Source organism: Symsagittifera roscoffensis, chromosome 1, assembly GCF_963678635.1.
Source record: "Symsagittifera roscoffensis chromosome 1, txSymRosc1.1, whole genome shotgun sequence".
Classification (NCBI taxonomy): domain Eukaryota; kingdom Metazoa; phylum Xenacoelomorpha; order Acoela; family Convolutidae; genus Symsagittifera; species Symsagittifera roscoffensis.
Window position 1 is genome coordinate 29,245,687 of NC_087062.1, and position 27,165 is coordinate 29,272,851.

The 27,165-nt window shown below is 37.4% G+C and overlaps 2 protein-coding genes across 2 annotated transcripts; both read right to left on the reverse strand.

Annotated features, from left to right (window-relative positions):
* Positions 1 to 3,007: 3,007 nt before the first annotated feature.
* LOC134842383 (carnitine O-palmitoyltransferase 1, liver isoform-like) lies at positions 3,008 to 25,201 on the reverse strand. Its single transcript, XM_063858696.1, has 8 exons — positions 25,179 to 25,201; positions 12,294 to 12,463; positions 11,788 to 12,009; positions 9,326 to 9,946; positions 8,752 to 8,913; positions 6,132 to 6,259; positions 5,030 to 5,212; positions 3,008 to 4,596 (listed from the first exon to the last, which is right to left on the reverse strand). The coding sequence occupies exons 2-8, from the start codon at positions 12,437 to 12,439 to the stop codon at positions 3,782 to 3,784; spliced, it is 2,277 nt and encodes a 758-aa protein (XP_063714766.1). The 5' UTR covers positions 12,440 to 12,463; positions 25,179 to 25,201; the 3' UTR covers positions 3,008 to 3,781.
* Positions 12,588 to 15,216, reverse strand: LOC134856252 (anoctamin-8-like). The gene has a single exon (XM_063872599.1). The coding sequence runs from the start codon at positions 14,880 to 14,882 to the stop codon at positions 12,918 to 12,920; it is 1,965 nt and encodes a 654-aa protein (XP_063728669.1). The 5' UTR covers positions 14,883 to 15,216; the 3' UTR covers positions 12,588 to 12,917.
* Positions 25,202 to 27,165: the final 1,964 nt, after the last annotated feature.

Consider the following 27,165-nt stretch of genomic DNA (forward strand, 5'->3'; position numbering starts at 1 on the left):
AAAAAATCCATATGCGCCGAAATACAAATTACATACAATTTCGTTTTATCTGCCTTCCATCAAACAAAAGCTAGCTATCAATTAGTCATGAACAAATATACATCGCTATGTTTCAACAGTTAACTATATATAATAAATCAAAAATTCCACCGAATAATGAGCACCTTTTTTTGCGACTTGGTTTGGAAAAAATGAGGATACCGTAATACGTAATATAACACTACGCTCCGTATGTGTAAAAATTAAAATTTCTACGACTCAGCCATGCTGGAGCAGTCAAAAGTTAAAAAAGTAGCCTTTGAAACTACGCATTCTAAGTAAGTGCAGTAATTTTCATGTGCAAAATTTGTAAGGAAATTTGTTCATGGGGAATTAAGACTGATCCCCATTACAAGTCCCTTGCTCTCGGAAAAGAAGCTAAGAAAAAAGAAACTAAGTCTTCAAAAATGATCATTTGCTTTGTGCGAGAAACTAACCTATGCCTCAGGGTTTAAAAGTCTCACATCCTTTTATTCGAGCCGCGATCTCTTGAAAACAAAATAAAACTAACCACCACTAAAGAATCTTACATGCTACTAAATTGCCTATTTCTTGAAATATATCTGAAACGCTACATCTAAGAAATAACCTTATTTGCTATTTAACTTTAGGAAAGTTGCTTTCTAGTTGCGCTGGCTTGGTTTGCCCAATTAAAGTACAAATATGTACTGACATTTTTCACAGAAATAGGCTGCATAAATTTGGAATAAAAGATGCGTATTATAACATAAGCTTTGCTTAGGTAAAAATAAGTGCAGCTGAATTAAACATCTTTTTGAAAAAAAAAAAATCAAGAACAAAAATCTTTTTTAATGCTTCAGGTTTCGGAAGAACAATTTTTTTTCACTTTTGCTTGCCCGTCGCAACCTGGGTTGACATCAATTGCTTAGGATATAAATTCACTATTTGGGAAAAAGCATTTCACACATGACTTGTAGACTAGCATTTTCTCGTTGTATGAAAGTAATCGACTAGCATTTCTTTGTTTCTTAAAAGAGTGTGACTAGCAATTTCTCGTTTTTTGAAAGTTTACGAACAGAGATTGAGATTGGGTGAAAATGTTTCTTTTCGTACTGAGTTTGGTTTTATTTTTTTTTGTGTTAATCCTGACATACAATTAATCGAAAAGTCGATAAAAACTACAAATTTAAGTGGCAAAGATCTCAAAGATAAATTTAATTTTACATATTAAATATTAGAAAAATTGAAATTATTTGTGCAAAGCTAAAAGCTTCTTTAATAAATTTTTTTTCAACGGTTGTAAACTGCTGATTATTTCATAACAGACTTTAGGCTTATCTAAAAATTGAGACAGTATATTGATTAGATTTTCAAAAAAAAAGTAAATATTTTATTAATTTTTTCGGATGTCTGATAGTTAACAGAAATATTTTTCCGGCTAAAAAAAGGTAATTTTTTCTAGTTTTTTGTTTGTAAAAAAACTGCTTGTCATTAAATATTTACAGTTTGAGTTTGTATGACTGGCAGTTTTTTTAATTATATTTTTTTTCTGGAGTTTGCAGTCTTCAAAAAGAGTTAAAACCGCTCTTTAAAACCGCTACATAGTTCGTATTAATTACGATCAACTTCATTTTAAAAAAATTTTGTAGTAGAAAACGCTATTTTTTAAAAAAAAAAACGCAGAACGTTCATGGTATGAAAGTTATGACTAGCATGTTCAGAAATTCAGCATGTGGAATTGTATGACTAGCATTTTACATGTACGGAAGTGAATCCGGTTGAATAACAAGAACCCATATGATATAAAAGATGGAAAAAAAACACAATCTTCAAAAAATGTTTATTTATGTAGATTTTAAAATTAATATCTCTTTTGTGTAACTGAACCCTTCGTGTAATTTTAATGAACCCTATTATTCCGCTAGATATTTTGAAATCTAAATCTCCTTTAGAACTACAAGTCATACTTTGTTTTGTGGCCATTCGCAATTTTGTTGTAGAGCCTACTGTAACCTATCATTGAGAAGAAAAAAAATTGCAAATCGAATTTCTACCTAAGGTCAAACCATCAAAACAGAAAATAAAAGTTTACAATTCTTTTCCGAAAGAAAAACATCAGTTAAAACCGCACGAACTAAACCTTTGAAAATCAATCAGTGAAAGGATTATTCAATGGGTAAAAAAATCTTATTTCTAAAAAAATAGCAGTTTTGTTTTTATGAAAAACTATGCATTGCAAAGAAAAATAGAAACACTTAAGTCTCTTCGCAAATGAAAAACAAGTATGATAGACAATTTTTCGATATAATTTCAATTTGAGAAAGCTGAACTTATAGCTGCTTATTCAAATCCACTGAAATCGAAAATCAAAATCCAAGTTTTTTCATAATCATTATTTTTGCTGCTCGACAGTTGAGTTTGCCTACCTTTGAATAGACAGAACGCACAGAACTGAAGAAACCAAATGTCAAAACGCAAAAAATCGAATTGGAATATGAACTAACTTTTGAGACTGAATCATAAGCGTTCCGCAAAATTAGGCAAATGGCTACAATAACAATACTTTCAATGAAAGGAGAGAGGAATCATGTTTTTAAAATAACATGTGGAGTGAATTGAAAAGAAATCATAAGTCAAACCGCTTAAATACAACACAAAGTGTTAATCACTTCTAAGACATTTCTATTAAAATGAATCCAAAAAAATTTTACACGACCTATCTAAGTCCATTCATTTCTTTCATTGACTCTCAGAAACGAGCAAATACAACTTTCAAAATTGTTTTCTTGAAAAAAGCACTATCTGAACTAATGAAAAATTTGAGCATCTTAGGCACTTTATGGGTTTTTTTCTGAGTCTTACCAGTGCATAAATGAAGAAAATAAAACAAGCATACCAAGTGAGACTTGTGAACGAATTTCGCAAGCTGGTTTCTTTCGTTTTGCTGGTTTCGGAAACGTGGTTTTTATAGCGAATACTACATTTATCTGACTCTCGGTTAAGGAGAACGGTTACGAATTTCTATTCATCATGTAAATGAGATAATAGTACAGAGCCAGATCGATAACTAATGATCAGAAAAATGACAGCAGCATAACCCTGTATTAGTTAAAAGAAAATTTAATAAAAAACAATTAAAGTTAGTTAAGAATATTATAAGATACAGGAAATGAATCTACAAAGCAGCTCGAGTATTAAGTATTTACAGCTCTCTCAAATGATGTTCAAATACGGCCCCTGATAAAATTTCAGTGCATTACAGTTTTAGGAAAAATTTCTACTGTGCATGGATTCATGAAAACAAACATCTACGTCTAGTCTAAACTTACGAAGACTAACTGCTACAACTAAACCGATGTTATATTTAAACTACTGTTGAGCACAGGTTCAGCACAAAACTCAGTGAGTGGTAATTCAGGCTCCAAAATTGATATAATGCATTGCGTTGTGATTGAATATTGTTGGTTGAGCTAGGCAAACAACTGTAAACCGTAAAACTCTAGTTTTTTTTGCACTAATTGTGAAGTTTGATCAAGTTAATTTATGCCTGTTTTTGTTTTCAAATTAAACATGAATTAAATATGAGCGAATAAGCTCGCCTACGTGACAAAGCTTTAAATAGGTTTTAAACTTAGACAAGGTTGTTTGTACTTGTAGCTCAAAAATTTCATTCTTTATCTAAAGGAGAAAGGACAAACTAACTTGATCTTTAAATTCCTATTTGTTTCACATAGTTTCATTAGTTCGATCACTTTTGACAATCATTCAACTTCAGTCTTCCTTAGTCTTCGTACAATGCCTTCATGTCCAACAGAGCCTGTCTGATTCTTCCTCGGAACCTATGCGAATCTGTGTTCAGACTACTGTTTCTTGATGACACGTGGAACCAGAAAATGTCTTCCCCTGCTACGATATACGACACTCCGTACCCGTCAAAGGAGACAGGCCCGAACCCTCCCCCCGGACTCCTGAACATCGGTTCTTTTTCTAAACTGACCAGGTTCATTTGCACCTGAGGGGTCTGAGAAGTCGAGAGCCTCCAGGGTTCGTAGATGACCTTCTGCAAGAAGTCGTGATCCTTCTTGAGATACTTGGACACCACATACAGACAAAACAAATGTCGATCTACTCCTTTTCCCGCCATGGCGTCTCTATACAGCTTAGAATGGTAATCGCAACTCTTCCAAATCATGTCTCTCAGTTCCTGCTTTGACTTAGATCCACTTTCGATAGCCAAGACGAAATTGCAGGTGTCTTGAGTGCATGATCTTACTGTTTCTGTTCTGCCTTCCCTGTATAACCTTGTCATTGAGGCTTCGTACGTCAAGTGGAACTTTCCGATATCTCTATAGTAAGCTAGCTGAAGAGCCAGTTGAATATAACCATCTGGACTGCACTTACACTTCTTCACGAATCCCTTTCCATAGTCACCGAACATCATGAGTTTGATGTCTGTGTCGGCTATTAGTGTCTGAGCATCTGCTACAGCTAAGTCAATGTCTTTCAGACACGCTTCCGAGAAGTCCCATTGGAGTTTGACAGCAGACAGTTTCTTGTCTGATGGTTCCCCTTTGCAGCTTCCGTCCTCTTCGTACCCTAAAACATAACTCACACTTTTAAAAAATACTACTGTCTGCCAATTTCAAGCTCGTATTCAGGCCTGTGAGCATTGATAAATTATTCTTAAAATCACTGTTATAACTTAGACTCATACTTAACAGTCATCACCGGATCCAACCATTGTTATTGAAGTACAATGAATTGAGTTCCTATCCTGTCAAATGCGAGCTAAAAGTCGATTTGACAAAAAAAAAGATGTGTTATAGTCACTAGCGAAGGTGAGGCGGCAATTCGAAACTTGACCAAAAAAGCATGAACTACTTTGACAGAGGTGCCAATAATGAGTCCCCGTGATAAGCTCACAGTTATTACGTCGGTCCCTTTCCTTGTGGATAAACCATCATATCTTATCTTAGTACAAATATTCACTACAATTTTGAGAAGTTTAGGATGATTCAGTGTTACTAACCAAACACCCTGTAGTCCTGGTAGAAAGCGTACTCGAATGCTTGACAACACACCGGTGCATCTGCCCAGGAGTGCTCGGCGTTGACACAAGTGCGTCCATTCTTAAACACTGTGACCGACAAGGTCTTATCGAACCATTTGTTGTATCCGTTGCCATGCAGAGCCTCGGCTGCATATCGGTCGCCTGAAATCGACACAATAACTTGTAGACAAAAAACCTTTTAGAAATTGTAAAAATAGTCATGAAAAGGTGAAATAAAAAAACTCAGCAAAAGTTGAATTGAAAAAAGGCTATTTGACACCAGATAAAACATTTAATAACATGATTCTACGCGCTTTTTCGCGCGATTTGCGCTTTCTTAATTCAAGAGCGCAATTTGCCTATCTTTCAGCAAATGAACTTGAATTGAACTCAAAAAGTCCATATATATCTAAGTTCATCCATAACTGTTTTAACATGTATGATGCAGTTCTGTAGTTATTAGAGCATTTACAGTCTTTTCCGTGAAAAACAAATCATCAAGATTTATATGAAAGAAAATCACTTCATTCTTTTACAATTAACAACCTATTCCATTATTCCTTCCTATTCTTTGAGAGAGGTTGGAAGAAACTATTGTACGCTTTATTTGGTACCTCATTTAAATACCTTTCTGGCTTTCCTGTAAAGCTTTAAAAAATTAAGCTTACTCTCAAATTGTTTTGATTTGTAAGAAAGAATGTATTTTAACGTCTGTAAAATACCAAATTTATTTCAAACACCCTGCACCTTCTTTGTTCCAAGACTGTACAACATACTTTCGCCAGCCATATTTTTAAGGGCCAGTGAGCGGATTCAAAACCTAATCTTTCCATTGAATTAATTTGAGCATCAAATCAAAATGTTAAGAACTTCGGTTGCACTATTTGCGGGTCAGAAAAGTCTAATCCTAAAGCTGCATTTGAATATGTTTGACATCAAATACAAAATTTTATCGCGGTTGACATCAAATACCAACATTTATCTATCTAATCTTTATCGCCGTACTGACTACAAAGCAAATTGGCCCCTTGGATAATTATACTTCAAAACCTAGCTACTCTTTTAGACTTTAATCTCTTACCTTCGGACTCGTCTTCAGGGTTGAAGTTCGCCTCTTTGTCCTCCAGAATGAGCACAAATGCCGCACTCTCAATTATGTTCAGTGACTTCCTGTTTGTAGGATTGCTCAGAAAGTAAGATTCCCGACATCTAAAAAATACGAAAATTATAATAAAACTAAAACAGAGGCGAAGCTGCAAGAGGATATACTCAGAAATAACACTTAAACGTTATGAACCCTAGTCATTGTAGCATGAAAAGCGTTAGAAAACAAAAGCACGAAAAAACAAACATTTTTATTTCCAAGTTTTCAATTTCATGAAACAAATTGAAGCTCTTTCAATTTCAGACAGAGATGATACTGCACGCAAACAGGTGCAAAAAGAAACTCAATTGAAGGAAGAAAATGCAATTTCAGGAAATTCGAAAGCAAATTATGACAGCTTTGAAGCCTATGAGATTTCAACCACGAACCTCAAGACCAAGATTCAGCTGCCTTAAACACTACTGCTAGGATAAAACTACTTTCACACACTAACTATTTCTATTAATGCGTTTATTATCCATTTTCCCCCCATTGTGGCGGGGTTGGACTTTCACACAGTCCCACATTTTTTGATGAACGGGCGCTCTAATAAGGTTAATATAGTTAAGGCTATTTGATATCGCCAAATATATAATCTACCAAAATTGAACACAAAAAGTTGCGACTTTGATTCAAAAAAGAGTCAACTTATTCTATAACACAAAGTTGCATGAGTAAAAAAAACAAACTCAACGTATTTCATACAAAGAAGTAAAGAAGAGCTTCGCATCACTTCCAATACAACTCAAGGATAGTTTTGCAAGTTAGCGAATAAAACTGAGACGGAAACCAGTAACAAAAGAATACAAGACTGCTCGTATCAGGGCGAAGCCTTGAATGTTCCGACCGCCATTTAATGTTTATGGAGCAGTAATAGCAAAAAATTAATTGAGTTGCAACAAAATGAAAATTTTTTTTCTCTAAAATTTGATTTTTTTTAATGAAAATCATCCCCCCACACGCCATATTAAGTACAAAAGGATAGATTTCGCTCCTTGTAACAAATCAATTATGGCAAATAAGCTTCTTTCAACCAATTTGGAACGATTTCTAAGACGGATTTAGCACTAATAATATAAAAAAAATTAAATGAATTAAAACAAAATGAAATTTTTTTTCTCCAAAATTTGAATTTTTTTTTGAAAATCATCCCCCACACGCCATATTAAGTACAAAAGGATAGATTTCGATCCTTTTAACAAATCAATTATGGCAAATAAGCTTCTTTCAACCAATTTGGAACGATTTCTAAGACGGATTTAGCACTAATAATATAAAAAAAATTAAATGAATTAAAACAAAATGAAATTTTTTTTCTCCAAAATTTGAATTTTTTTTTGAAAATCATCCCCCACACGCCATATTAAGTACAAAAGGATAGATTTCGATCCTTTTAACAAATCAATTATGGTAAATAAGCATCTTGTAACCAATTTGGAACGATTTCTAAGACGGATTAACTCTCCGCTTACGCGTTAATAGCGCGAAATATATCGCGCGTTAATTGTCCCAAATTGGCCAAAATGGCAATCTTTAAACCCCCGTAACTTTACAAAAAATGATCACAGGTAAAATATCTTTTCAAATTTAAGCTCAGGACAACAATACCTTTCGAATGATATAAAAAAAAATCCGTCAAAAATGGCTAGTTAAAAAGTCGAAATTTGTCTGATGAAAAAAAAAAAACCCACTCCGAGCACAAATATTCCGTTACTTTCGTATCGAAAGTCGGAACAATAATTACAAAAAACGTTGAAAACGATAGTGATGTTTGAAAGAAATAGCTTTTTCCGGTTCTTTTGATGAATTAAAAATGTGTCAACTGTGTTAATTTATTATCAAAGCTCATGCTATCAAAAAGCTGTAAAGGTGCCCCACAATTATTGGGTTGTCGCACCAATATTTGCGACTTAGGTTGGAAAAAAATGGTTCGTAATAATACACACTAGCTTCGCAAGAGTAAATAAGTCAAAATCATTTTTAGCAAAAACAAAACGAAACTTGGTTTGTTACAATTACAAAATCACAAAATGACATTCAATTAAAAACAAGAGTTACTTAAACCAGAAGAAACCCATGGTCTGAAAATTAATACGACAAAAATAAGCAGACGAACTAAAAACGTAGTCAACAGACAGTTGGAAACGTGTCAATGAACGCGAGGAAACGGTAACTAGAAATATAAAATATTTGACCTTCAGCCGCTTTGGATTCCACGAACAATTTACGATCAACGTTTTCTTGATAAATTGGCCCAATTTGAGAAAACTGGATCAGTAGATAAATTTACAATTCCTGTGAAAAAAAACTTGAAAATTAATATCTACTTTCAAACGTAGTGGTTTACGTTTTCTCCACCATTTCCGCTTTCGTAATTGGACAAAGGAACTTGCCTTTTAGCACAAGTATTTGAATTGAACTTAATAAACATCGAAAGTCAAACCGCAAAGGTTCAAATTTGGTGTAAACTATCTTAAATGATTTGTGTGCGATATCAGCTGTTCAGTGTTGGGCCACAATTTTGTTGGAAAGCAACAGCCAAAACTATTGATCTCACCTTGCCCATTCGTCTCTCTTCCAGGAAGTGAATGCCGCACATTTCTCTTCCCCGGGCAGGGGTTCCATGGGGGAGTCCAGAATCTGTTGGAACAACCGCTCCAGATCCTTCGGAGGCACAGTTTCAAAGCCCATGTAGATTGGAATTTGGAACCAGCGCCCTCTGAAATGACCGCCGATTCATAGCAAAGCGTTGATGGCTAGTGTGAAATGACTAATCAGCACAATGCCAAACATTCCATCAGTTTCAGTCTCAAGTGAAAAGCAAAGAAAAATACATACGTACCTTCCGTTTATCACTTTGAAAAAAAAAACTCATCGGATTTGCACGGAAAAAAACTATTTTCTTTAAAAAATTAAACCGGCATTAGACTAAAAAAACTTAATCAATCAATCAATCACGTAGTTGACAAAAACAACAAGTTGAGCTATACCTTTCTAACAACAATTTCAAGCTTCAAATATTCAACAATATCAAATCAAAGTGCCAAAAAATCAACCGAAACAAAATGGCACCTCATACAACATTGCATTCAAGGGCCAATCTTATGAAGGAAAACATTTTGATTACTCACCTGTGGTAAACGGCAAGATGCTCCGATCTGTGGTACTTTTTCAACGTGTCAAATTCCTTTCCAGGAACCCTCGTGGTATTAAAAGCCCTCTCGTATTGAGAACTACAAAGAGGTCGCAGACCTAGAGCCATTAATGGCTTCATAGTCTGATGGTCAATTATCCTGCGGAACTTGAGTAGACCTGCTGTCATATTCGCAGCACGAGACGCTTGGGTGATCTTAGTTGTCACAAACACGCAATCTAGTCCGTAGTAGTTACTATTGATCATAATTGGTGTTCTGCCGTACAGGTAGACATAGGTTTCCCACCAATCCGTTACGTAATTTGGCACGAACAAGTGCTTCGCCCACAGATACCACTGAAGTCTCCATCCTAAATTCTTCTCAAAATCTTTGGACGCCTCTTCTGTTTTCTTATATTCCTCTTCGCTTAAGAAGGGTCTCACGGAGTCTAAATGTCTCTTGAGTGTTTTCTTCAACGGAGGCAGTGGCAGTTTAGGCAACACGTGCTGATAGACAAATGTTGTGGGATTCACTATGGCCAGGCATCGCATGGACAACGCCCATATGCGAGTCTTGATTGACACTTTCTTGGGTTTGTCATACATGAATCCGTTGTATCTAGAACATTCATTCACAAATTAGATGATAGTCAATTATTTTTTAAGCGGTCTGAAGATAGTAAAACTGGTTAAAAGATAGTGAATATTTTTATGAAAACATTTGCAATTTTTTGTTAACTTTTCTAAATAATCATGTTTTTTTTTCGACGGGATGGGAATTGGATTACGAGGTTAATTTTCAGTTTTGCTACCTTTTGAACAATTTAAATCCGGTCATTTATAAGATAACAGAGATAGCCGGTCACTGGGCAAGTAGCACAGAATGTTCCGATCACAGTCTTGAAAAAACTGCAAAAAAGTTTTTTTTTTCAAATTAGTGTAGTTTATTCTGTGCGATGTGATAAAAGGATCTGACGTAAAACTATATTTAGGCATATTGGACAATCCGAGTAATATAGGCAAATTGGACAAAAGTTTTGGCAGAAAAAAGTACAAAAACAAAAAAAAAATTGAAATTTTTTGCCAAAATGTTTGCTATTTTTTTTGAATATTTCGATTCCCAACATGGTGCTTACAACTCCAATAACTATTTTTCTTTGCTGAAAATTACGTTTTCAGGGCTTGAATCAAGCATAAATAAGCGATTCTAAGCCTGTTCGCTCGCTTCATTCGCTCGAAATTGAAATAAGAATCAAAAACTTTGAACTACTTTTTCTCGATACTGAGAATTTTTTTCACGACTGAAAGAGCGTCAATTTGGTATGTCATTCGACCCATTCAAATGATTATTTGTGGCACCTGATTTAGCGTGGAAAACAAAAGAGAAAAATCTAATAACCCGAATACAAAGTTCCTCCCATTTTTCAAAGACTCACCCAACAAAAAATTCTAGGCCAAATTTTGGCAGCAAAAGTTTTGTCGTTTGTTTGATTTTAACCCACGCTTTGTTTTTGCTTTGATTGACTAACTGCCTCTATTTTCATTTCTTTCAATCGTTTTTCCTTGTTATTTTATTATGGTATCCTCTCTAGTGGGCGATTTTGGAACGAGGTATCTTTTGGACTGGTATCTCATTGGCAGGGACTTTCTCGCATGGGATCTTAAGGTAAGGGATAGTTTGTCATGTAACCTCTCCATTTGGGTTGACATTGGCCAAAGAGTGAAGAAAATGCTGGACTATTGCCAAATTTTTATGCTGCAATTTGAATTGATAAATTCAGATTCAAAATTTGGCCCGAGAACAGGTTTTTCAGCGGCTTGCTTTGTATGCTCAAAAATTACTCAAAATCTTTCGCATGCTTAACGTCAAAATAATGGACCATTTGCTTAGCTAAAAAAGGTAAGATAATTAAACGTCTCTTAAAAGATTAAAGTATGTTTCGGCATCTGATAGCAGAATAAGACACTACTACTTCAAATGTCGACTTCAAATGTTCTTACTACTTCAAATGTCGACTTTTTAAGTAATTTTAAAAAGTATTCATAGATTTCCAGACAAGATCTTTCATAAACTTTATTGATCCAAAAAATAAGCACATTTAGATATATATAATTTTTAAATTGACCCAGCTGTCCTGAAAAGTTAACACAATATCTAAGAAAGCAGTTAAAAGACCCGCAACTAAATCGCCCGCCAATGAAATTGGACTGAAAAGTTGAACACAAATTTGAACGAGCTACATTAGAAATTATACTCGAGTTATAAGACCAGCGTTTGCTAGAGCAAATCTTGATCGAATCGCGACTGAAAGGGCTTCAAAGCATGATATCACTCAAACTTGCAGTAGGGCCTAACTTTGTTGTACCCATTTTTTCTGTGAAAAAAAAAAACCTGGAAACAAATTTCCTCCCTACTTCGTGTCGGTGCAATAACCAAATCCCAGTTAAACCTTCACTGACCTAAGGGTTAGTTTGAGCATCTTCTTGATTCCCATTGCACATCCTATGTATATGACACTGGAAGTTAGCATGACTCTGTAGGCTGCTGGAAGGGCGCTGAGTTTCTCATTCACCATAGAGCGCAGACTGACTGTCCAGTCGAACTTGCCAAAGTGGAAGAGGACTAAGGAGGATGGAACTGCCACTACAGTCAGTCTAGTAGTCGGCAACCAATTCTTCAATCTGAAACAGAAAATTTTCAGCGCTAAAAATTTGATCGCATTTAAGAATTAGTGAAAAGAAAAAGAAACAAAATAGCATTCAAATTATCGCTTTCATTTTTTTCATGGCTCTGAGGTACTTTTTCTGGGTTTCGCTGTGTGACATGAACTGAACTAACAATTCGAATACCACCACCTTAAGTGAATTTATCCAATTTCTTCAAAAAATATTAAACAAGCCCTTCGAGTTTTAACCTAAATTCTCGCTACAATGCTTCAAAAAAAGCCGAACCCCTCTTAACTGACCTGTTGGCGGTGTCGTAAGCCCAGCGTCTCCACCCTCTACATATGGCGAGTCCAATGGCAGCCACTGCATCATTGTCTATATGGTATCTCAGTCCATCGTCCCCCACCTCGAAGCGGAAGGCCACGGCCGCATTCGCTTCTGCCATCTATACTAACTCAAACTATACTACCTGAAATGCACAACACGAGATAAATATACTGTCGCAAAGTAAATTTAATATTACTTACAACGGTTGTCCTTATGGGTGGAAACAGAATAATCACAAGCAAAACTGGTACTCAAAAGAGCTATAGCAAACTTTTGACTAGGTTTACACATACGAATGTGCCTGTCTTGAAAATATGTTCGTTAGTAATAAAAAAATTGAACTATATTGCCTGAGTTTGTAGAATATTAAAGCACCTCAGCACAGCATGATAACGTAAATAACATTATGATTTGAAAGTACTTGAAAAATGGTTTGATATGTAATGATGTATAAAAAAATAATTTACCATCTTTTCTACTACAGCATTTAAATTCAAAAGATTACAGAACACATGTTGAACCGAAACTAAAAAAAAGTATGAAGCTTTTCCCAGTTGTTAAGACTAATCAGTCAAATCATTTCGCATGACTTTTTGTCACTCTTTAGTTTGCTGAAATTCGTTCTGCTTGTATGCTTTTCTCAGAATCCTATATTTCAACTTGTCTGACTCTGGTTCAATGAACCAGCTAGCCAGTGCTGCCAAAATCAGCAGAAGATGTTCCATACAAAAGACAAGACCCACAACGTAACGTCCACTGCCTAGGGAAATCCAATGATCGTTATCGTGAAAGTCATAAAACTGTGGGAACCAAACTTGAAGTTGTTCAGATGAAAAGCCAATTAGCATAACATTTGTTACGATCGCGGAAATAGTCATGAAGTGCATTAGGTGCATCCATACTCCAATGTTAGCAGCTCTTCGCGACGGAGGTCTTCGGTTTACAAACATTAGTTTGAAACAATCCGATTTGGTTTCTATGAAAATGAACACGACAGAAATTATTGAGCACAGAGGCATTGAAGACGCAAACAATGTAATGTAGCCAAACTGAATCACCATTTCAAGGTAATCATCAAAAGCCTCGTACTCGTCTTCTTGCAACTCTCTCACTATTTGCCAGTTCGTTTCACTTTCTTTGTCTTCTTTTTTAGCTTCTTTGTATTTCTTTTCCGCATTTCGCCGTTTGTTCCAGCTCATGGCTAAGGGAACAATGACTTCGAGAGCAAGTCTTCGCAACTCATCGCCCCAAAACAACCCCACTAATTCACTTCTCAGAGAATTTATATCTAGCCGGTAGAAAGCGATATAGAAGAGTGGCAAGTAACAGTCGAAAGCCTCGAACAGAAACCGTTTGATGACCAGAGAGTTGTTCCATTCGGCTACGGTTTTGTGGTTCTCAAAATCAGTGCACCATACTGCAATGCTACGATAGATAGTGTTCAGAATCAATATGATGACAGAGTGAAGCAAGGTCGGTACCATCCAACCGTAGTACGGATTATCCTGTGCAAAAATAGCACCGGGTTCTGCATACTGGCAGAGCGATTTAACATAGATAATACTGTGATGATCTTTAATGTATCCATTCAAATTGAGCGATAAAAGCATAGCTTTAACTGCTAGTAGCAACATTGGGGTAGCCGCCAGGAAACTTACACAGTATCTAAGGAATTTCTTCCATTGTGGATAATACAATTCTGGTAAATCAGTTACGGGACTGTTTCGGATTTCTCCAAAAAACTCTGGCCTTGTTTCAGCAACGCGCTCAAAATCATTGGTATCCCATTTAAACGCCCATGACGCTTGCCTCCGGCGCCAGAAAATGAGAAAAAGAACAGCCCACAAGACGACTACAACGGCGAAGACTGGAAGAAACTTGGCGTGGTCAATGTCAACGCCTTTCGGTCTGATCATGTAGAGAAACAGACCAACCAAACCAGGCACTAGCAAAGTGATATTAAAGAAATTCATCCACGCAAAATAGAAAGCCACTTCCTCTCCAAAATAATCTCTAACATCTGCAATCGGTACACGGATTGGATTGGCTCGAATTTTCTTCCACAGGGAATTTTTGGCTTCCAAGTCATGCAAAGGAAAATACTCCTCGACAATACAAGGCGCAGCATGCTTCAACGCTGTAAGCAATTTGACGTTTTCAACATTTGTAAGTCGTTTCGGCAAAGCTATACCAAGCGCAGGAAGAGCTTTGATGGGAACTGATATTTCTTCAACAATTAATCTCAACAGCAAGCACTTTTGTGCACTTGAAAACATCAAGTTCTGAGTTTTTTCGAGATAAAAGCCGTCTTCAGCCAGATCTTTTTTAAAAGGCATAGGTAATAATTCAGATCCATACTTTGCAGCTATTTCCAGGCCAATTTCCTCGGCTTTATGCGACAGAACGTCATAGTTAGCCGATGCGATGACAACTTTATCGTCATCAGTTTCATCCAGCGATGCATATACGCCAAGCTCCGATAGCTTTTTAATGAAAAACTGAATTTGTGTTTCAGATGACTTCTCAGTGAGCACAAATACATATTTTGTGTCCTCTGCCATATCAAAAAAAGGTTTCTGTGATCATATTATCTTGAATCAGGTACAACTGAAGCACCACATTGATCAGTATGTTTTTTGATCAATAAGAAGAAGTTTTTGCTGGGTTACTTGTCTATTAAAACTAAATTTAAGAAAATGATTTCCGGTTGCTGTGCAAGTAGCACAGAAAATTTCGTCCACTACCTTAATAATGGGGACCGACCTTTTACGAGAAAAGTTATAACATGGACCTTTTACCAGACTCTATCAACAACTTTGATTGACAGATGTATTGACGCCGTTTAGTCTGGTTAAAGACAATGTTTTCACGGTTTCTCAGCGAAGTCTTGTTTGTTCTAACCGCTTCCTTTTCGAATAGTCAACTAATTTAAATTTATCTTAATTGAATTATTGCATTGTGGTCTGGTAAAAGGTCGGTCTGGTAAAAGACCTAGCACCCTTGATTGTATCGCCCGTTGAATAATTTCGGATTTTTCAGATCAGTTGAATCTAGACGTTCTTGTAATTATCTTATAGACAGGAACCTTAACTTTCAAAAATGATCAAGACTTGATTATATGAAGAACTGACCTAAAAGTCACGCATCAAGTCATGGTTGAATGAAGTAATCACATTTCTCATATCTCCAGAAGAAATGTGCTCCATGAGGCAAAAACGTTAAGGGCTTGGACTCTATTGTTTGCTCATCCTGCCTGATTTACTTTACGTTTTCTTTTGTGCTATTATATGACAAAAAAGACCAAATGTACTTGGAACGGTTTCAAAATTTCCATAAATTTATTTAACTGTTTCAGCTAATTGAGATGAAAGTCCTGTCTGGTCAAGCTGTCCTTTGCTAAAGCTTCTCAGTAGCCGGCTGTATGTTTAATTTTTTATTTTCTATTGTTTAAAAGGAATAAAGTAAATTTATAGAAATAAGCACTTTACAAAAGTAAATCACTGAGAGAGTGCCTTCAAAATACAGCCAGCATTTCCCCGCTGAATTGCAAGATCCAGTCTCTGTTTAAGATGTTTAAGAGCGAGTTTCTCACTTGTCGCTTCCTTGATCTTACCAGCTAAGTCTTTGATGAATTCAATCGATGTTCTCCCAATCCCGCCTAACGTTTCTATGGCTATGGTTTCAAAAGTTACAGTTGAAGAGAGATCCGAGTAATGATACCTTTTTCGCGCTTCGGCTTCAGTAGCAGCGCTTGAGCCAGGAATGATGCCCTGATGCAAATTCGAGTAAGCCAGTCTGCTGATGCATGTGAAACCCCACACTAAAACAGGTCCTCCAGACCAAGGCGTCAGAGTCAGCCCATCAGGTCTTCGACCGTCTTTAAGTAATGAACCTACCGGTTCGAAAGATGAGAAGCCTGCGGTTTTAAGTGCTTCCTGCATAACAACGTTGCAATTAGTTTGTCTTCTGAAACGGTGTTTGTTCTTTGGACACATTAGTGCATGTTTTCAGTAAGTGGATGACACAAAGCCAGATTTGCACGTGAATTGTGCAGAGACAGGGGCTCCAATGCGTAATCCAGCTCCAACTCGTTGTCAGAAAGTGTGAAACCGAGATTTCGCGATGGTATGACATCAAGCCACTCACCGGATCCTTGTGCTCGTGGATCAAAGAATCTGGCAATATCAGTGTGGTTGTTGGCCATGTCAATAAGTTTTTTGAATTGGCGCTCAAAAATAGGTTTCAATCAGTGTCTCTATTTGTTGCTAATGTCCATGTTGCAGAACTTCTTCTGGCTCAACAGGTTTCAGTGTCCGAAAAAAACGTGTCACGTGAAATGTTGCCGGGTAAGATAGAATTCTTCATGGTAGCGGTGCCAATGTATGAGGACTTGAATGCCGACGAGGTCAGAACATTAACACAGCGGAGTCCCCTGGAACTTGTGGGAAGTGTTACTTGCGAGAACGCTTGATCGGAGATAATGCAGTTGAACAGTTTCTCCACAGATGAGCGCACAGTTGAGTCAATTTCGCAGAGCACATCACCGTGGTTGAGCGCGGGGCTGAATCGGAGAACGTACATAAACTTTGGGATAAAAAAAAACCAATTCTTGAGGAGGAAAAAAGCTGTTTGTGCGTGAAATTTGTAGGTACGACTCGTCAGGGTTTTGAGCTTAACGAGCTTGTCTATGAACTCCTTGCGGACAGCTGACTGGCCTAAACCTGGGCCTAAAAGGGTAGTTTATTCTGCTGGACCGCTTTGAATGATAGTAAAGTGGACGGAATGGGCTCTCAATATCGTGTTTATTACTTCCAAGACCTGTGACTTCACATTTCTGTTCGTTCAGTGAAAGGCCTAGTTTTTCAGCTTCTTCGCTGAAACGAAGGAGATCTTCAAGTGCTACGCGCCAGGAGTCACCCAAGGATACATCAACAAGGTAACCAGTCTTGAGCTCGCTGTTCAGACCAATGAGTAACTGGTGTAGAATGAGACAGAATCCGAAAGTAGCCAGCGGATCCCTTGTTGGAAACCCTCAGCGGACTCGATGTTGAAATCACCGTAAATCAGGAAGCTATTTTCTTCGTAGCATAATTGACAAACGACAACTTTTCAAGCGCGAGCTCATTGAACGTCTCAAAAATAATAACCCTACGAACACTGTTGAACGCATTAGCAAAGCCCTAACACAGTATCGTCTTTGCTATCATTGACAAATTCTCTAGCAACATGTGCTGCAGCTTCGCAGCCGTTTTTGACTCCTGCGCCAAGTTGAATAGGTTGAAATATATTTCAAACTTTCTAAGCATGCAAATTGACATACAATTAGCAACTAGGCGACGTATGGTATCTTCAATTGCTATCGGCCTGATGCTACCACTCTTTTTGGAACGAGAAATGAGTTGCGCTGGCAAAAACTGGTTTGATGAAAGCTGGCAACTGACCTCTGAGTATGATGTTGGCAAAATCTGTGAGTGTGCACACATGTTATTTCTCACTTCATTAGCAGCTGAGGAAATGGCATTCTTGAGATGCTGTGGATGCAAACCAGAGGGCCCTCCAGCACTGCTAGTAGCAAAAGACAGAATGGACCTGCGAATTTCTTCTTGTCTAACTTGTAGCTGCAACGTGTTATTGGTCGGAGGAGCACGTCTGTTGTTAGCTGCGGAAATTGGTAATAATGAGTCATCACTGGCCGCTAGTATGACTCTATTTTAAACATCGCCTTCATCCAGTTTCTCACCAATGAGTCTAACCACTTATTTTTTCGCTGTTGGCTTTGATCCAAAATTGATCGGACGGCGATAATCACCATTGTTTGCTAAGATCTGCTGTGGCATGCCAGTTCAAGTGAAGAAGTCGCTAGTTTTCTAACAGACGATCTTGAACAGACACTGAAACAGCTACACACAGATGCAGTCGCCAAAGAGAGAGCCAAAAGCCAGCAGAACAGAGTCTTAAAAAGAGTCCCTCCTGAGATCTTGAAAGACGAAGAAGAACTTAGCCGTTACGACAGAAGAATTTTGTGTCAGCTTAGATCAGGTTTCTCATGGAAACTAGCCGAAACCAGACACCGATTACAACCGGACATTGAATCAGAGCTCTGCAGCAAATGCAACTCATGCATCGAAGACTGCCATCATCTGTTCAACTGCCCGGCCAACCCAATATCTGCTACCATCGAAGATTTGTGGAAAAATCCCCTACTAGTCGTAGAAGAACTCGCGGAGATATTCTCAGAGTAGTCCGCGGAGCAATAACAACAACAAGATCTGCTGTTGTACGACAGAGGAGAGCGAGGTGCGACTTTTTTTTGCCCGATCTTGTAGGCTTCCGGAGACAAACTAGCGGCAAAACGAGTTAACGTGTCCGGCGTTTAAGTCCATAGTTACTGTATATTAAATCCATGGTCGTAAAATAGACCGTACCAGGTTTTCGCTAATAGTTTGTCCTACAGTAGGCTTACCTGATCTTGTAGGCTTCCGGAGACAAACTAGCGGCAAAATGAAAAAACGTGTCCGGCGTTTAAGTCCATACTTACCGTATATCAAATCCATGGTCGTAAAATAGACCGTGCCCGGTTTTCGCTAATCGTTTGTCCATCTGTATCCATTATTTCTTCGTTATTCGGCATCTGGTACTTGTTTTTATGTACCTGTTTATTTAGTTCCCGCGATTCAAGCGCTAATTTTATCGACCCGTCCTTTTTGACTGTGAAAACTATTGGCGATGTGAAATGCTTACCCGAACACTCGTCGAGTTTACCGAGATGCCTTTGGCTCAATAACTTTTCAATTTTTTTAAACAACATCATTCTGGAGCGTGATCGGAACCCGTCTGCTTTTCTGTTGCACTGGCATAAATGCCTTGAAGAACTCAGCTTGTACTTATAATTGCGGATTCGCCCTACCCTTTTGAATACATCATTAAAATGCTTACTGAAGTCCAGTTGCCATTCCTCCAGTGGATTGTCCGGTTGCTCCGTTGATCCTTGAATGTTCATTACATCACCGGCGGCAGCCTGCACCACTTGAAGTCTCAACAGCGGCAATAATTCCTGCCTAACTTTTGATGGTCTGCATCCTCCAATTACATCGATATACGTCTCCGCTACCCACCCAATTGACCACCTTCATCACCCGTTAGCATCACCTTCGTCTTCCCCATGAACTTCAGCGGGTTGTTGCCGTTATCTCGAAAATGATCATCATTCGGCCCCAAAGATAGGAGCTGTACTTCGGCTTTCCCCAGCGTCTTCTTAAGTTCACCGATGGTAAAAATTGAAATGGGCGACACACTATCCATCTTCGCCGTCGTTATGTTCCCAATAATTTTTATCGGCAATCGTACTCCCGCTACTTTGAATTCGTGCTCCTCCTTATTTTTCCGGATCGACATAACCATGTAATTGTCGGAGCTGTCGGAATCCCATTCGTGGGATTGCTGTCGGTGATTTTTAACCCATCGAACCGAGTTGTTCTGTTGGGATTTTAGGTCTCCATGATCCGCGAATTGGTCCTCTAGCTCGGTATCACCATGAATAAGACCAACCCGTCCTTTGTCACCGCCACGCTTCCCTGGGTATGTCCGTTCGTAACATTCTGTTTTTCTGCAATAATTGGACGTGGCGTTCCGAGCTGCGCACTTTGAGCGGTGTTCAGTCATGAAGTTGGCTTGATCGCAGTTAAAGCACCCCCTATTGCACCACTGAAATGGCCTTTCGTGCACCACGAAACGATCCCCTCGTGCACCACTGAAACGGCCGTCAAAATCCCCCTTCGATTGAATTATTTGTTTTAGCTCTTATGTATAGAGCCCCTGCTGGAGCCGGTGTTAGTCCTCCTTTGGTAAATTTATAGCTTTTGGCGTACTTATCTCCTTTTTCGTACAACAGTGCGATCTCGTAAATCTAGTCGGGCGTTTTGTTGCCCTGCATAACTCTATTTTTGCTTTCTTGTTGGTCATGTTGACAAAAAAATTATACCTTAAGATCCGTCGTTCAAGCGTACTTTGACTGCATCTAGCCGCGAGTCCACTAAATACGAAGTGAAATTGCTCCAGGGATTCTTCCTTTATTTGCTTACTCGAAAACATTTAGTAGGTTTCAAATGTTTCGTTTCGTTCCTTCCTGGAAGATATCCTGGAACTCGTCTAGTATCCGAGAGTTTCTGGTTGTAGCCAAATCCAGAATCGGTTTCCTGTTATGGAGCTTGGGCCGCTTTCTCCAAGGCATAGATGCAAGTTTGAAATTAGCGTCCACTCCGCTTCTACGCAATTGGCGTCACCGTCGTCGTTTTCTCGAAATAGAAAGATGTCCGATAAAATTCAGGCTTCTCGACTGCACCCCACGTGAATTGGTTGATCCAATGTTCCTAGAGCATTGGAGGCTCAGCGCACTTGCTTGGCCAAAAGACCGTAATCCCCAACGGGTTTTTCCGTCCCCCAACTCTCACTGCTGGCTTCACCACGTGAAAAATTTTAATTCAGCAAAGTAAATCCAAGTGTTAGTAAATCAATCAATTGTATGTCGAAGAATTAAAGAGTCCACTATTTCAGCACCACTGGATTTGGACAATGCCGTTGGCAGGTAAATAAACAAAAAAAGTCTCCAGCTAGAACTCTGCGAACTCATTTTTTGGTTAAAGGGTCTTTACGTTTTTATTTGAATGGCTTCAGAAAATACATAGTAAAAGAAAACAAAACAGAAAAATATTAGATTAAACTTTTTTTGCTCTGTTTACCATACACATTCAAGTCCTTATGCTGTCTCTCATTTGAATGCAGTTCAAGTAGTTTGTAGTTCTAGTATGATAATTTTTATCAAATCAGCATACAAATCATACATTATTGAGGCCTCAACCCGTTTTTTTTTGACGTCAATTAATGTTATGGAGTAAGGGTTGATGATAACATTTTTTTGGAAAATGCGCGTTGCTTTACTTTTAGGCAAAAATTGTGACTCCGAAATGTGATGAAATCTTTTAAGTATCTTTGATGTTATTACTCCTTGCCATGTTTATTTTAATATCTGAAGAGAACCTTGATCAGCTTGCTGTGTTGTACAGTAGAGGTTGCAGGAGAGCCAAAAGAAAACTTCGGGCTTACTTAGGGGCTTTCATGTAATGAATGTTCAAAATTCGAACTTAAATATTTATGCTGTCTTTTCTCAACCCTTCTGCCGAAGAAGAAGAAGAATTATTTTATCGATGTTACTTATTTTTACTTTTAAATACATCAGTAACAAAAAGCGGACGGCTGACGAACCCATAAGCGTTGCCAAGTGCTGCCCTGAATTCGACTGAAATCAATTTAGATACAACAGATAAGGAAGCGTAGATACAGAAATAATCAAGCCTAAACACAGCAGCTGAAGAAAAAGGTTTTGAAATTTCCAAAAAAAGTACATAGAAAAGTATGTGGCACCATCTCATCAAATTGTGCATCTACTGAACAGAAGAGGCTAAGATTTGAAAAACGTTAGTTTTACTGTATCATAAAAAAAGGAGTTACAATTTATAAAAACACTTTTATGCCAAAAGACATGAAAACCTGCTACTCATAAGCACCTTTACCCTCGGTTTCATTACAAAACTAGAAATTGTTCAAATAGCGGTTACTGCTACTACTAACTGTGTCTCCTCCCCAAGAACCCCCGTATCATCAAAATTATTGACAAAAAAAGTACATAGAAAAGTATGTGGCACCATCTCAACAAATTGTGCATCTACTGAGCAGAAGAGGCTTAGATTTGAAAAACATTGGTTTAACTGTATCATAATAAAACGGAGTTACATTTTATAAAAACAATTTTTTTTGCTGAAAAACATGAAAACCTGCTACTCATAGGCACATTTACCCTCGGTTTCATTACAAAACTAGAAATTGTTCAAATAGCGGTTACTGCTACTGCTAACTGTGTATCCTCCCCTAGAACCCCCGTATCATCAAAATGTTTGAATGGGGGCTTGAGAGTCATTAGACACCTAACTGAGCTTATGCGGTAGTATCCAGTGAACATGTCCAAAAAAGGGCTTTCAAACGCCAGAAGTTACTTGAAAACCCACATCAAAATTGTAATAACTTTGGCAGCACAATTACGCGGAATTAAGAGGAACACCTTACTTTATACTCTGCCACATTGAAGTTGAGGTGCCAATTTCTTCAACTTGTTTCCCATGCTTCAAGTAGCTTATAAACCAGTTCAGACTATTTCAAATAACACCATACTTTTCTGATTTTCGAAACAAAGTATGGTGATCAGGGGTGTCGAAAGCTTTTTTTAAATCAAAAATACTGCTGTTTTGACCTATTGGCTAAAATTTCAGCGACATTTTTTAGTTACTTTGAGAATTGCAACAACAGTGCTGTGATTTTTGCGAAAACCAAATTATTTGATATAAATTAGAAAAATAAACATAAACTCCAAGTAATTAAATATTCTGTTGTAAATTTCTCGCTCAAACACCTTGCTTCACAATGCAGCTAGTGATATTGTTCTATAGTTACTGACATAAAATTTAGATTCATCCTTATACAAAGGAAAAACAACCGCCGGTGCAAGATATGATGGAAAACTTCCTGATTTCAAAGACAATTCGATCAGATGCTTCAAAACAGGAGCAACCGCCAAAGACCTTGTTCTGAGAACGAAGTTGTTTATTCCATCAATACCAGAAGGAACATCATTTTGCAGCTTAAAAAAATAGTTTGAGTTTCCATTTCCGAGACAGGAAAACTACGCATACAAAAACTCAGCGTGACAAAAAAATTGATCATATACAAGGTTTGGTATGTTACTGGCTAGAATTTTTCCAATTGTGGAAAAAAAATGTTTTAAACTCATTTGCAAAAGCCAATTCATCAGTGGATGAGTCGCAGCTATTTGACTTATTGAAAAAATTTGTTTTTTTTTGGAGGTATTTGTTTTTTTTACGTTCATTTAAAAGTATTGTTTTTGTATTGTATTTTTTTCTTTCATTTAAAAGCCTATAAATTTGTCTTGAGTCACAACTGCGTTTTTTGAGTTTATCATAATAATAGTTTCTCTTACACTTCTTAATTTCAATTTGAGTTTTACTTCGAGCAATTTCGAGGCTTAATCTTGTTCCTTATGCGCTTTTCTTTTTAGGCCAGGTTTTATAAAGTCTACTACGATTGGCAACTAATTTTTTATATGATTAGTCAACCATTGTCACTTAGTTTTCCGTTCTTTAGTTTGGATCTTATCAATTGAGCGTACTTATTTTGAATACTATGGTATTTCGACTGAAGTTCTTCAAAAAGATCATCAATCGATTTTGTTGTGTCCAATGTTTCGTAATTCTGTAATTCATTCACAAAAGCAATGTTATAGTCATGTATATACCATCGAGAATTTAAGAAAAAAGTATCAGGATACCTTTTGTCAGAGTCACGCTGATGTTTATGGTATACAACTCTAAGAAAGTTGGGTTATAATCAGAGAATGATTGATTTTCGAGCGTATAACATTTATATATTTTACTATCTTATGGTCTAACAGATAGGATAGGTTTTTTGTTTTCAGAACTTTAGTACTTAAATCACCGCATTTCATAGCTCGATGCTTTTTGTGGCTTATGTTTTCTTACACCTTTTTGAAGTCTTCTACAAAAGCATCTTTGGGAGGGTTGTAGACCAGCATTATCCAGAAAACGTTCTTACTAATTTAACAAAAACCGAAACACTTCAAGCCAATTCAGATGCAAACTCTTCAGTTATAGTTACGTCAACTTTCATTTACATCATGAATCCAGCCCCCATGCTTTTTCTAGGTTTATTAATTTTAGTGTTTTAATCTTTTAGCCGGTAGCTATTGTGATTATTACAGTCTTCCAACCATTTCTCGCTGTGGCAAATTTTATCAGGTGGTGACTCAAGGCTATGTATAAGTGCTTCCAACTCATCGGGGTGTTTTTGGTGTGACCGTAAAATTAAATGAAAAAATTCACGGTTTTGAATATGGTTGCTATTGTTTCACGAAACAGCTTTCACTGTCTTCTATCGTGTATTGAAGCTTCTTTCCTCCTTCGTGTATACCTCTTATGCAAAAGATGATGTTACCTTGTTTAAATTTGAAATAAATAATGCCCTCTCGTGTCCAAGTTGATTCAACTCGTGGGTCTTGTTTCATAAGATTAAGAGATCTTCAAAAATTTTTACGAACTTCATGGATTGGGACTGGCTTAGATTCGCTTTTTACTGAGAAGTTCTACTTTGGCGAGTCGACTAAAAAACTGAATTATCATCGGTCGTGATATCGTATTTCTGTTAGCTAATCTATGGGCAATAGGATAACTGTCGTCCCAATTTCAGCTCCAGCTTCTTTGACAAGGCTTTGGCTGTACTCTTCGAAGTTACTCCGGCCATTTTTCCTTCACAGCGTTTTTCCGCGATTCCAATAATTCGCGCATTATCTCGTCGATTGTACCCTTCCCTTCTAAAAGTTCGGCTGCTGATACCGCTTTTAAGTTTCATTTTCTAGCCTCCAGCTCATTTTTTTGTCTCCTTTAAAACTGATCACTTCACATCGTTCAGTCCTTGATTAACCAGGATTTGAAGATAGTTTTCAAAGTTACTTCCATTGTCGCAACGATCTTTGGGATTTGTCTCGAGAAGATTTTCAATACTGGATTGATAATGAGGATTGGTTCAGATATTGCCTTCAAATCAGGATTCAGTGCAGCATATACTCATTTGGAGTACAATTTTGGATTAGGTGTTCGATCTTGATATCTTAGTTGTGGAATATTGTTGCAATCATCTTGAATAGTTCTTTCCTCTCGTACATCAGTGATATGAGCAGTTTTTGTTTTTGGGTTACCCATTTTGCGTCTCTGAAACTATTTAATAAGTTTATCACAACAAACAAGCTAAAAGCTTATGTTTAAAAAAGCTTATGTCTTCTTCTCAAAAGAAGTGGTGAATACACCAGGTAAGTTCATGCTCGTAATTGTTGCATGTTTTTTTTCTAAATTTCTTTATCAAAGATTCAAAAAAAATGGTGATTCTGTGCAACAAAACAGCTAAATGATATGATGCCTTACCAATGAGCGTCCGTTGTTTTTGAATGAACAAAGTTACAGCAAGCAGTTACTAATTACCACAGATTTAAATCTGGCAGCCTGTGAATTTTTAAACAAATTCAACATCCTAAACCTTCTGTGTGCTGTATGCTATCCTTGTTACCCAAAATACTGAGGAACAACCGTTCGTTTCAGCGGGCAATTTTTATCCAGGCGTTGTCTGTTGCTACGCTCCTAGGAACGCCGTGGACTCGTATATTTTTATGGTTTAACCTTCACTTCAACAAGCTTGGTACCTAGTGGTTACAAAAAAGCTTCAAATTTTAGGGTGTTCTATTCAAACCACCAGACTCTCAAATTCAATGAAAAGCCCCCTCGCGCTCTCGCTGTGGCTTGAGCGGAACAGCGCTACAAACAAGCAGTTTTTTTTATTATTCTTTCTTCTAAGCTTTCTATATTGACATTTGATTTTTCAACCTTTTTATGTGGTTGCTGGCGCAGAGAGTAGCGGGTTTTATTTTTGGGTGGAAGGCTAGAAGTCAGATCCAGGTGGAGTTCAGACAAATTGAAGCGCAGACACCAAAAGCCAATAACACTGACCACCCTTCACGCCGTGACCAGTTCCACCGAAACAATGCAAAATTGCTTTAATGTCTAGACAACTATTGAAAGTGCTTAATTAGATACCTCACTCAATTCCATTTCATTACGAAACTAAGCTGCACACTAAACTGTATCATTTTTATTGTTGGAATCCAGAGATAAGTTTTTGAAAGTATTTCAAAATTTCTAGCGGATTCCTCAACATCTACTGTTTTAGGAACAATTTTGAGCGATAGAATGTTTTAGCTATTTGTTCATGAAATTCAAAACAGCTGAGAGTATCGTAGAAAACTTGCAATGTTGCAGATTCAGCGATAAATTTGTTTTTGTCTTGTCGAGAATCTGCATACAATTCACAAAACACACATTACTCCTTGCCTTGTTTATTTTAATATCTGAAGAGAACCTTGATCAACTTGCTGTGTTGTACAGTAGAGGTTACAGGAGAGCCAAAAGAAAACTTCGGGTTTGCTTAGGGGCTTTCATGTTATGAATGTTCAAAATTCGAACTTAAATATTTATGCTGTCTTTTCTCAACCCTTCTGCCGAAGAAGAAGAAGAAGAAGAATTATTTTATCGATGTTACTTATTTTTACTTTTAAATACATCAGTAACAAAAAGCGGACGGCTGACGAACCCATAAGCGTTGCCAAGTGCTGCCCTGAATTCGACTGAAATCAGTTTAGATACAACAGATAAGGAAGCGTAGATACAAAAATAATCAAGCCTAAACACAGCAGCTGAAGAAAAAGGTTTTGAAATTTCCAAAAAAAGTACATAGAAAAGTATGTGGCACCATCTCATCAAATTGTGCATCTACTGAACAGAAGAGGCGTAGATTTGATTTACGTTAGTTGTACTGTATCATAAAAAAACGGAGTTACATTTTATAAAAACAACTTTTTTTGCTGAAAAACATGAAAACCTGCTACTCATAGGCACCTTTACCCTCGGTTTCATTACAAAACTAGAAATTGTTGAAATAGCGGTTACTGCTACTGCTAACTGTGTATCCTCCCCTAGAACCCCCGTATCATCAAAATGTTTGAATGGGGGCTTGAGAGTCATTAGACACCTAACTGAGCTTATGCGGTAGTATCCAGTGAACAAGTCCAAAAAAGGGCTTTCAAACGCCAGAAGTGACTTCAAAACCCACATCAAAATTGTAATAACTTTGGCAGTACATTTACGCGTCTGAGTT

Bases quoted from the DNA above. Each gene is read 5' to 3' on its own strand.
- LOC134842383 (XM_063858696.1), bottom strand. From the start codon at position 12,439: ATGGCAGAAGCGAATGCGGCCGTGGCCTTCCGCTTCGAGGTGGGGGAC. The intron at 9,947-11,787 runs GTCAGTGAAGGT...TGAATGTTCTAG, and splicing joins ATGCTCAAACTAACCCTTAG to ATACAACGGATTCATGTATG. The intron at 6,260-8,751 runs GTGAGATCAATA...CGTATTTTTTAG, and splicing joins AAGAGAGACGAATGGGCAAG to ATGTCGGGAATCTTACTTTC.
- LOC134856252 (XM_063872599.1), bottom strand. From the start codon at position 14,882: ATGGCAGAGGACACAAAATATGTATTTGTGCTCACTGAGAAGTCATCT.